Source organism: Mizuhopecten yessoensis, unplaced genomic scaffold (assembly GCF_002113885.1).
Source record: "Mizuhopecten yessoensis strain PY_sf001 unplaced genomic scaffold, ASM211388v2 scaffold11169, whole genome shotgun sequence".
Taxonomy (NCBI): Eukaryota; Metazoa; Mollusca; class Bivalvia; order Pectinida; family Pectinidae; genus Mizuhopecten; species Mizuhopecten yessoensis.
Genome location: NW_018408914.1, coordinates 1,101,248 through 1,113,598, shown reverse-complemented (window position 1 = coordinate 1,113,598; position 12,351 = coordinate 1,101,248). Strand labels below are relative to the sequence as shown.

The 12,351-nt window shown below is 36.1% G+C and overlaps 1 protein-coding gene across 1 annotated transcript in view; it reads right to left on the bottom strand.

Moving 5' to 3' along the window:
* Positions 1 to 5,407: 5,407 nt before the first annotated feature.
* LOC110467284 (organic cation transporter protein-like) overlaps positions 5,408 to 12,351 on the bottom strand; it is a 10,032-nt gene continuing 3,088 nt past the window's right edge. Inside the window, exons 4-10 of the mRNA XM_021524348.1 lie at positions 10,028 to 10,182; positions 9,395 to 9,563; positions 8,495 to 8,707; positions 7,581 to 7,807; positions 6,322 to 6,503; positions 5,675 to 5,826; positions 5,408 to 5,528 (exon numbers count right to left, since the gene is read on the bottom strand). Coding sequence (XP_021380023.1) covers positions 5,462 to 5,528; positions 5,675 to 5,826; positions 6,322 to 6,503; positions 7,581 to 7,807; positions 8,495 to 8,707; positions 9,395 to 9,563; positions 10,028 to 10,182 — 1,165 coding nt within the window. The 3' untranslated portion in view covers positions 5,408 to 5,461. The remainder of the gene's footprint in view (positions 5,529 to 5,674; positions 5,827 to 6,321; positions 6,504 to 7,580; positions 7,808 to 8,494; positions 8,708 to 9,394; positions 9,564 to 10,027; positions 10,183 to 12,351) is intronic.

Below are 12,351 nucleotides of genomic sequence, written 5' to 3'. Positions count from 1 at the left end.
GCCGGGCCCTTTGAATTTCCAACATTATTTTGATAATTGTATCCTCGTGAAACAAACCGAAATTTCTTGTGTAATATAAAGACAAAGGGCTATCAAAGAAAACAAATGGGTTATTACCGTCCAACTCTGAACTGATGCCATAGTCAGTAAACGCGTCAAGCTGACATATCAATGCTGCACGCTAGTATTAATTTATGTTAGCATCTGTTTACCGAAGGGGAGATAAGTCAATGTAGACTTCTGGTTATGGTAGTTGAATCTGCCATCCACTCCACTAATGATAGATTGTTCTTCACACCTGTTTCTGTGCCTCTGCAGTGACAAATTCCCCTCGAAGATTAAAGATAAAAAAGTGGGATCGATTTGTATGTTACAATCAAAAACATTTAATTTCGTACACATGAATCAACTTTACAATGAACGAAATAAATTAATTTGCTATCAGGACTGTAAATTTGCGCTCCTAATTTACTTCACAATTTAATAAATATATAGCCATTTTTAAATATAAAACAGTCCTTCTCACAACATTCAATAAGGAAGTTTTGTAAATGTGTTAATATGACATTTTACAGGAAGGAATATGCTTTGGTTATAATATCATCCAACCTTCCAACTGTCTAGATTCATAATATGTTTTCATGGTTGAACAATGAACATGTTGTGGTCAAGCAAACTGGCGGAGAATTCGTAAACAGACTTAAATACATTGATACATAATTGTGGTAATGTTTACAATAGATATGTTTAAAGTGTTTTTTTATGTCATGCACTAATTGTTTTGGACTTTGAACTTATTGTCAATCAATGATGTTGCTACTGGGAACATTAATTATACGAAAGTGTTTCCCAATTTAACCCTCTCCTTTGCCCTTTTTTGTTTTCTTTATCTCACCATCCCTCCGCCTATCCTTTTTACTTCCACTTCCTGCTTCCCTCGCCTATCCCTTATTCTCTTTCTCACCTTCTCCCTGTGTTGCTCTCCTCACCTATTTGTGAAATCGTACGCGTATATTGCAGTATTCAAAAGCAACTGATGTGTAAACATGCTGTTTGTCACAAACGAAAGCGTGACAATAAAAATGAGTAATTTTGACGAAAATGACTCCTACTTAGGTGAAAAAGAGGTATTAGGTATAAGGGATTAAATTATTTAAGCGATGTTTATTTATATATTTAACACAACAAAAAGTCCAGAAATACTGTAAAACAACCTTGGCCCTATCTAAAACTATGGTAATTTAGGACCGAATGACGTAATTTGGGATTGTATATTTCCGTTTGCTTCTGAGTAAGCGAGCGGGTTTTAAACACATTTTAACTATATGTTAAGAAGAAAATGTTTTTCATCTAACGTTGTATGTAATTATTATTTGACTATTGAAAAGAAATTGCCCTCACTATGGCTAAATTCAACTTTTTTGGAACTACGTTCTCTACTCAGAATTGTCGTTTCGTATACACACTTACACTCTTACTTGTAAGAAAAGTGTAAGGAACGACAACTATGGGTAGAGATTTGTGGAACTATTGAAGGGCAAGGGCAAATACACGAACCTATAAATAAGCGAGATATCTTGGTATCGGGCTAGGATGCTGTATAACACTGTCTTTTTTGGGATTATTTTACACAGATTCTTATGCATTGACTGCAATACCCTAATCAAGCTCAGTTACGTGTGAAACTTTTTATTTCAAACTTTGTGTGAAGTATAATATGGGGTGATAAGTGACACTTAATGTATAATTTATCAAAATATTATCATCATATCCTTAATTATTCCTTATAATCACATAAGACAAATCCTAAACACGAATCCAATGTTCAAACACTAACGTAGACTATATTTCCGGTGAGAACAGATTTGATTTTATATGAACATATTGTCCAATTAGAACTCACCGGTGGCACTGAAGGTCAAATAATTAAAATCAATATTTAAATATTCAGAGACATGCAGAACTATAATAAGCAGAAATGTTCCTTTAAACACCTGTATAACGTAACAAGTTTCAATTTTCAGATATAAAGGATACAGAAACGTTATCGTGTAATTTACTCTTAAAGTACTATTTCATTTAAACCGTGTAAATAAAAATGCATAACATTTGATCTACAATAAACATATGTATAAATAATGCATAAATCAACACACAATATCAAAGTTTTACTTTTTACACAAACAATGTACGTGTCGCAACGTTTCAAGACCGACTGGTCCATTTGTCAAGCTATGACTGAGTGAGCGAATTGTATTATTTACATGTACAACGATGTGACGAAATTGTATATTTTTCATGTTACTCGACACGAAACATTATGCCTATCGATAGGGAGCGTACATACACTGCATCAGGTAGGTTACAGGTAGAGTGTATATCTCGCCCCCTCCCCTGTTATGTCGGTATCGGGTCATACAGATGACTCAGCTAGTGCCCCCTCCGTCTCTGTTCATTTTCTGAGTTTTCCTTATTTTGATTGCTTCTTTAATTTGTCTCGTTTTTGTGTGTTGTTCCCTTTCAACTATCTTGGCATTGTCCCAATCGATGATGTTATTTTGGGCGTTAGCATGATCTGTTAATGCCGATTTATTGTACTGAGTGGTGCATGTTTTGCGTGTGGATCTTGTGAATGTGATGTTGCTCATTTTTCTACGTCCTTTTGATGTTCCTTCAGACGTTAACCAAATTTCCTCCCAGTTTCATCTACTGGCTACTGACAATCTTGCATGGAATTTGATATACAACTCCTATTTTGTCTAAAATGTCAGTCTTGTCTTTGGGGTGCACCAGTAACTTTCTGAGGGTTGTCAGTGGTCTCATTGGGGAGCTGAAATGGTGTTTCCTCATTATCCGTGCACACGCCTCAGATACTCCCTTCACGTAGGGTATTGCTTTTAATTTTGGCTCTCATTACTTTTTCTTATGTCTAGGTGTCCAATTTTGTGTCTTTTCTTTTACCGCACTTTTCATCTTATTTTTAAATTTATTGCCCAACCAGTCGGGTAGCCCTAACGGTTGAGTGCGTCTCTTATGTCCTGTTCTTCTCTGTGTCTATCGTCCTGCTCTGTGATGATGTTTTCGATCTGTCGAGGAGTGTACGTACGACTCCAAGCTTTTGGTGTAGTGTATGGTAGGAATTGAAAGCCAAATATTGATCAGTGTGTGTCGGTTTTCGGTACACTAATAGTTTGATGGTGCCGTTTTCTATGCGGACGATAAGCGTGTCTAAGAATTGTATGGTTTCGTCCTTTTTCCTCCTCGTGGGTAAATTTAATGGAATTTGAACTGTCAACTTGGTTCAGGTGATCTGTTATGCCCTGCACTGCTCCCTTTTTAACTTTTTCTAGGATGTCATCCACATGTCGTTTCTAAAGTTTTGGACCGCATTCCATGGCTGCCGATCTAATGGCGTAGGTGTTCCATGAACAAATTCGCGACTATGGGCGACACAGGACTTCCCATAGCAGTACCGTATTTTTGCTGGTACACCTGACCTCTGAACACGAGGTATATCATGTCCAGGACAAATGTTAGTAGTTGGATGATGTTGTCTACTGATAGGGTTGTTCTCCTCTGGAGTGTCTTGTTTGCTGATATTGATGGCCCTTTTGTACTGGTGTGTTGGTAAACAGTGAAACCACGTCGCGGGAGTTGAAAATATCCTGTCCTTCAATGCCTACATTTTTCGAGTCAGATGATAAGTGTTTGGAATTCTTGACATAGTGTTGTGTTTTACCTACCAATGGCGACAGTGTATCTGCTAGGAATCGTGACAGATTGTAACCAATCTACCCAGTGTAGTCCACTATAGGACGCAACGGGTAGCTCGGTTTATGGATTTTTGGCGTGCAATACAATGTAGGGATGTTTTCTGATGATGGGTATAATTATGAACTTGTATTGCTGATCTGTGATGCGTGAATCATCTCTTATTTTGGCCAGATGTTCTATCATAATCTTTTTATATTTTGGGGTAGGGTCCTTTCTGGAGACCTTCATATGCTTTGGTGTCACTAAGTAAGGCCTTAACTTTCTCTTCCTCTTTGTCTCAAACTACTGTAGCCATGACCTTGTCTGTTAGTAATATGACAATCGAACTTTCCTTCCCAAGTTCTCAGAGAGCTTTGTTTCCCTCCCTTGTCAAATTTGATGTTGGTGCTTTTGCATTCTTCAAAATGCCTATGATGTCCGACCGTGTCTGCTCTGCTTCGCGGTAAGGGAGTTTTGAACAGGCTAATTCAGTAGCCGTGATGAACTCCTCTACTGGAAACTTCTAAGATGCAACTGCGAAGTTGAGCACCTCCCCAAACACACTAGTATATGAAGCCGTCAATTTGTATTTGCCGAGATTTATGACCCAATTCTTGAGTTGTGTACTTGATAAGTCTAGTTTCTTTTTGTTTTTACCTTCTAAAATGTTGAATTTGTTCAGTTGGCCCTGTTTAGATTGTGCTTACACCTCTTCGTAGGCTTGTTTGGTGACCGAAATGACCTGTGTGAGCTTCCCCGCTGGTAAAGTTGCTGCTAGTTCCGTAGTTAAGTCCCCCAAAACAAAGTTTTGGGGACTTATTGTTTTTACTCCGTTTCTTATTAAGTCCCCCAAAACAAAGTTTTGGGGACTTATTGTTTTTACTCCGTTTCTTCTTCTTCTTATTATTATTATTACGTCCCCCAAAACTTATTGTTTTTACTCCGTTTCTTATTCTTCNAATTTCGTCACATCGTTGTACAGATAAATATTACAAATCGCTCACTCAGTCACAGCTTGACAAATGGACCAGTCGGTCTTGAACCGTTTCGACACGTTGTATTCGTACATTGTTTGTGTAAAAAGTAAAACTTTGATATCACATATTTTCAAACTGATGAAACGTGTTGAAGATATTTATGAAAACAAGTTCGATGAATTTGCAGGAGCTGCCTTATCAGGCGCTAACTACTAGTCCTATGCCACCTGGCTAATATCTCCCAATGTGTGTATGCCTGCGTGTGTGCTGGAAATGTATTGTGCTCTGTTTGTAGTGGGACCATGCTTCCAACAGCATCTTTTATAGTGCCGCCTCACCTGAATTCTACAGCACATATACCGCTGATTTTTTCCACTCAGAACACTATTGTGGACTATATTTCGCTTATTTCGTCTTTATTATTTGTCATAAAAGCCGCGCAAGGTATGGTCTTTATTTTATAAAGGGTTTATAAAAGCTATAATCATGTCGGAAAAATCAGTTTCCAATACTTATTTACAGTTTTGGGCAGTGGTACGGGGAACCTTAAATCCAGTTGTGAATTTATACTTGTATTTTGAAGCAAATGTACTGTTTGTACCAAATTTACATGCGAAGAAGAGATAACAGACGATCAGGTTTTTTTAAAGTTTTAATTAAAAGGAACATGAGTGTATCACGTTAAAGGCCTGGATGGCTTGTTATAGCACAGCAGTCCCACCTTTTCGGCATCATTTCATTTCCATTGAAAAACCTTTATTGATACTTGCTTCTTTTCTCATGGAATCATATTCTGGTCTGAAAATCACGAATAAAGATAGCATTTTTCAATAATGTATAAAGATGAATTAACAGGTAGTTTTGAATGTCAAAGCAAGTAATAGCCACGCTTGAATATCCAACAAATGCTATTGATATTATTTTGATAAGAGTATGCCACTTACGTTCCAAATAGTTCCGCCTCTTCAATAGTATCCGGCAAGTCTTTATTAAGTGTTTCTGGAAGCAGGAGAGCTATCAAGCCAGCAGCAATGGAGGCTGAACCAAATATAATCAAAGGAAGTACCTTGCCGATGGTTCCTTCGATGTCTGCGGCCTGTAGCATAATCATATTGTGATTGACTAGTCTTATGTTGCATGTTAACCGAATTTATTCGTATCATAGTTAACTAATATAGTCTTGTCCGAGCACTTTTATGTATTCGCGGAAAACAGATATGTATCGTAAACTTTGTATTAAAATTTGAAAAAAAAAATCATTTTCGTCAATTCATCATTACTATAACCGATAAAAAATGTTACACCAATAATTCATTTAAACCAATGAGAACGATCTAAATATGTTATCAACATAAGAACCACAGAAGTTTAATCAACGCTTGACACTTAAAATAATCTCCGGGATGGTATGTGCACAATTACAATACACCACACGTATCGTGCTGCATCTTGATAAAACCGACTTCTTTGAGGAATTATCAAACTAACTAAGGTACATGTAAATGGACGGTATTTTTTTGTTGTTGAAATGTTTTCGTACACAAAATCGATAAAGAAGGTGTCATTCTTATCAAACCAACTAAATACTCACTGCTGATATGACGTAAGGAGCTACCATAGATCCAAAACGGGCAAAACAGGAGCAGGCGCCCATTCCAGCATTGCGTACAACAGTGGGATACAGTTCTGACGTCATAATATAGACACTTCCAAACGCAGAACCTGCCCCTAGCTTTCCTATCAACACCAGTATGACGGTCAACGTGTGTAGAGCTGGGGAAATAGACCGAAGGTTTATATTGATATACTAAAGACAAAGGGAAACGATACAAAGACAAAATCGAAAGCGATAATCAGTTGCAAGCATGAATATTACTACAATAAAATCAAAACAAGATTAGTGCAGGGCGGAACAATATACGCCCGTCCCATGCAATGTGACATACTCAAAGTCCCCGTGATGCATTATGGTTTCTTAATGTTTGCAAATATGGAAATTTGAGAAGAAACAACATACTGTACTTTACCAACTTCAGCTGAAGGAATACAATTTCATTTATTATCTTTAAATAAATGATTATCACAGGAATTTTCTCCCGTTGTAAATTTCAAACCATTGAAATAGCAGTATGTTAATAACGAATGTGCATGCATTGGTTACCTTTAGGCTAAGCCTTTGTCCCTGTATGATAGAGTAACGTAGCCTCAGCCTTTGTATTATGTACATGCATAGCAAGTTTCATTCAAATTGAACTCTATTTAAGTAAGTTATCTGTTGACGCACGGGCGGAAGCTCCCCATTCCATAAAACATCCCGTTGTTGAAGACCGTTTGATGTAGTGAACGATTTTTTTTCACGCAAATTATAGGTTTGCATGGTAATGTTATATCGTCAGAGTTAAAAAGTTAAAGCAAATAATGCCTCTATTGAAGATAATTATATGTATAAAGTATTATCTCCCTTGATAAGTTCGGTAAAAATAGCTTAAGACTAGTGCGTATTTGTTTTCTAATGAATATGTATCTCCGATGCTAGTTTGCTTGTAAAACTATTCACTGCAGGTCGTGCACAATAAATGTGAATCTGAGTATCGACGCGACAGTAACTTAATACAACTGGATTTGTATAAAGATACCAAAAGAGATAGCTGATTAGTATTGCAGTTTACGTAGAAATTGGATACAAAAAATATCACCACACGGAGAACAGTGATGCTATATGATATTTCTTTATTCGAATTATAATGCAGTCAGTGTCATAAATTCAGTACTGGTATAAATATTTGTATATCGATGACATACGTACAGAGGAAAGATTAGTGTATATAAATTGTTTTTGACTTATCTTACATTCGCCTCCGTAGGTGGTAGTAAAAAGTGTTGACAGACATGACACGCCTCCAACGATCATACAGGTACAGTGCAGTCTTTTCCTGCCCACACGGTTCAGCAACAACAGATTCAGTACAGTAGACGGGAAATCCATCAAACCAAGTAACAAGAAGTTCAGATAAAAGTCACCACCGATATTACCAGCATTCATCGACAATCCGTAAAACGTCATCGAAATAACACACCTGTATATAAAAAGCAATGGCATCACTCGTGCAGATATATCAAGAGATATTTGATTAATACATACATAATGTTGTTTTTCCTCTTTTAGGGATGTTGAATGAACAGAATTAATGTGTGTGTATACTGCCATGAATGAGAGCCATGGACGGTCGATTTGACCACTCTCGTGAACGGTTTATTTTCACATTACCAACATTTAGTAGAGGATATGGAGTATTGCACCGTAGACAGCTCACGGGTATGCTAGACTGAAATTGGTCTTGGACAGAAAGCAATGAATTCAGTTAAATTCACTATTTGTGAGCAGAACACGTCAGAAAGGGTAGTAATAATATATAAAAAGCACACGCCAGGCTAGGGTTCCGTATGTTCTTTTTCAACCAGCAGCTGTCGCAAACCAGCGATTCTTGTTTGATACATAACATGTTCTTTTTAAATGACATAATTTCTTTAAACTATGCAGATGCAAAATAGTGGATGTAATATAAATTAACAGAATTTGAACCGATTTTTGTTTATCTTTTGTAAATTACCATTTAGTTTAATCTTAAAGAGATCTTAGTGGGAATACTATATTTTTATCTCAAACTACAGCTTTTGTTGAAATTACTTTTCCTAATGAAAATTGTTTGAATATGAAATATTGTCAGAGGCAAAACAAACAGGCCAATAAAATGAATATCTACCAATTCAGGAACAATATCAGAGTCCTTGTCAGCAAAACTCTGGAGGTAAAAATATGCCAGATTTTTCCTGTTTGTTTCTTGTCTTCTTCATAATTTAGTATTGGCTTAAAACACTCGGTCTTTTTGTTGCCCTCCGCTATTTTTTTTAGCACTTTTTCTGCATCCTTTATACGACCACTATTAAGAAGCCATCTTGGAGATTCTGGAACCAACCTGGAGTAAAAATAAGGATGACATTTTCAATACGATGTATTACAAAGTCCCTCCCCATTACCAATCAATGAACATTGTTATACATTACGCACTTCGGTACCAAAACATGGACATTGTTCTTAACACAAAGTGTGCAATATTTAATACGCTGTCGAAGGATAGATATATCCTTTGATGAGAAGTTTTCTATGACAGATATATTGTACCTACATATGATAAATACAATGTATGTTAGTGCTACAAATGCCCGGGATAAGATTCATAAGTTTTGTATGAATGATAGTAGATACTTTTTTTGGACACAACAGTATTGAACTCTTATTTTGCTAGCTTTCACAGACGTCTGCTTCCTTTGTCAAGCAAAGGATACAATGACACGTAATGTGTGTTCAAAACATACTTAGCATTTAGTACAGTAGATTGTTATTATGTGCATTTGGTGTCGGTAACTTCGCCTTCATTGGGTACTTGAATTGAAACGTATCGTAGGTAAGTAAACCGTGATTTTCTTCAAATTTTGCTTTTTGCTACGCTTCCATTGAACAGACCAAAATGATTTAAAAAGCACATCATCTGATCAATACATTATTCAGCCTGAACGTAACTTCGTGTAAATGTATTCAACAGCAATTTAGAGAGAAAAAAGTAAATAAGACTAGTAACGGTAAGGACATAGAGAATACATACCAGATATAAGACAGGTAGAATACTACCGTTCCGCCACAGATCAGCTCAATGAATTGCCAATCCCGTAACCAATACCCAAGTGCGGCCAGCATCACCTCTCCGCCAGCAAAGAAGAACCCGTTCACCATCACTGCTCGTACACGCTTTCTAGGACCAACCATCTCCAATGCTGGATAGAAAAGTAATTCAAGTAACAAACAAATATTTGTTTGCGTAAATAAGGAACATTTAAATGACTAACATCAACACTTTCCCAAGTTCATAAGCATTTATGATCACCACTCTTAAATATTTCAACATCATATCCGTGTTTTCAAAAAGTAAGCTCCAATAATCTGTATTTTAAAATTCTACAGCACTACAATCAATGCGTCACAAAGTTGGCTGAAACACCAGTGGAAATATCAGTCACCCAACGAGTGAACTTCAAGTTGTATTCATCATAGAACAAGGAGTTTGATGTTTACAACATTTCAATGAATGACCAATTGAGTATCTTTGTTACAAAATATAAAATGATCAAAAATTCACAGTGAAAATATGTTTCGGGTCATTTAGTGTTATTTTGAAAATCACATCAGGTTATAGTGTCTGTATATTCACTTTTCGTAAAGAACATCTGTGTGTACTCACTTAGTACAAATGTAGTGAGTACTATCCCCATTGTGGAAGCACCGATCAGGAACCGTAGAACTATATAGACAGGCAAATTTGGGGCCCAAGACAAGCCCACCGAGGTCGTACTTAGTATAAGTAGGGCACAACACATTGAAAACTTTCGCCCAAATCTGTATGAAAAAGTACATTAAACGCAAAGGATAATATATTTATTCAGTCTGAAGAATCTCCTTGACGAGATGAAAGTACTAAAGACTCGTTGTTGAGATTTTTTCTTTATGTTTATATATAGAATAAAATATAAAATCTGTCTTCTAGGGCTTCTTCATGCGGATTGATGTGTTTATATCACCATTGGTTACATGACGTCATAAATATTTGCATAGTCAACAATTTCAGTGACGTCATCAATAAACAATCATAGTGACGTCACAAACGATCTAGGACAAAGAAAACATTTACATGCAATACATTGTAAAAATCATCGTGCATTCAATCTTGGTTTGAGGGCTTTTATAAGCATGTCTTCTTTAAATTCTCTTGCAACTTCATCGCCGCTATTCAGATTGCAAATAGGAAATATATTAAAGTAACGATTGGGAATAATGCAACTTCAATCAGCAAAAAAATGTGTACACCGCTAAACTGTAAACTGACATCGTCGATACTCCAGGGATTACGCTAACCTTTGCTCTCAGTACCTTTGGGATATGTCATATCGACGGTTCAGTGTGCATCACATTGTGATTGAGATGAGTAGACTAGATTGATCCTTTGATGTACATCCAAGGAATCTCTCGGTCGTGTAACGGTAAAGTTAGCAGACTTTGAAGTCGGATGTCACTCCTTTGTAATCTTCAAAAGACAGGTTTCAGCCTAACGATTGGCCAGGTATTTTTTACCTGAGACATATTCAGAGCCATGTGAGTTTTACCCCTGGAGTATCGATGATAATGATTATACATAAAGTAATATAAAGTAATATTTACCATAAGTATACAGACACCAATGCATGGCAATACACAGATAAAGTTAGGACATCGGTAATAAAGCAAGGTCAATGTTCCCCGAGAACAGGTTTATCCCCAAGGCGAGGCCGTGATAAGGCCTGGTCGAAGGGAACGAGAAACTAACATTACACCAGCAGCTAAATAATTATAAAGCCAAGACTGACTTTATACTCTGATATCTTAGAGAAATTATTTAATTCATTGATAGATTCCCTTAATGACATTTCTGAGCCATCCAGCACCAACCCAGTATCATCAGCATACTGTAAATTTAGAATAAATGCATTTTCTACCTGGATACCCCTCATATATACATTGTTTCTTATTTTTGCTGCAAGTACTTCAACACAAAGAATAAAAATATATGCGGCGATTGGATCACCTTGACGGCATCCACGTCGAATATTGATAGGACCAGAAATATTACCACCCTGATTTATTGAAGAATAAACATTATTATGTAGTGTTTTCTACCCATGTTTTGATATCATCCCCAAAGTTAATATAATTCAAAACTTTCTGAATAAAATGCCATGAGACACAATCAAAGGCTTTTTCAAAATCTATTGAAAGCAGCATACCAGGAATATTTTCTTCTTCAGCATAATGCATCACATCATATAATGTACGGATATTTCCCCCTATATAGCGATCTGATAAAAAGCCTGTTTGGTCATTATTTATTAATTTAAGGGCTTAACATCGACACTGATAAAACACATGTTATATGGATTGGCAGTAAAAAATATAGTGAGGAAATGTTTTTTCCAGATTTGAATTTACAATGGGGGGAGAATAGGTTTACCTTTTTAGGAATTGACTTTTCTGTTGACTTAACAGAAATACCCAGATTGAATTTCGATAAGAAAATAGTGAAACTTAAAGCTTTAATTAATACTTGGAAAAAGCGGAATCTGACCCCCATAGGAAAAAATTATGTAATAAGTCCTTGCTAATCTCTCAGCTAAATTATCTTTTTATTACTTTATCAAACCCCCCGAAGAGGTATATTGTTCAATTGAATTCTATAATATTTGACTTTCTTTGGAATGATAGACCTCATAAAATAAAGAAGGATGTTGTTATTGTTATTTTATTGTTTTATTTTTATTTTTTTTATCATTATTATTATTATTATTTTCCATTAATACATTTTAACTCAAGTACTCCTTATAAAGTATGGTTTTTCCTCAAAGCCTGGCAGTGCTGATCCTATGTATTAGTTATCTTTTCCTCTATCAGTTTATAAGATTTTTTCTTTCTTGTTTTTTTGTACTTCACATTATATTGAATCTCTCTCTCTCTCTCTCTCTCTCTCTCTCTCTCTCT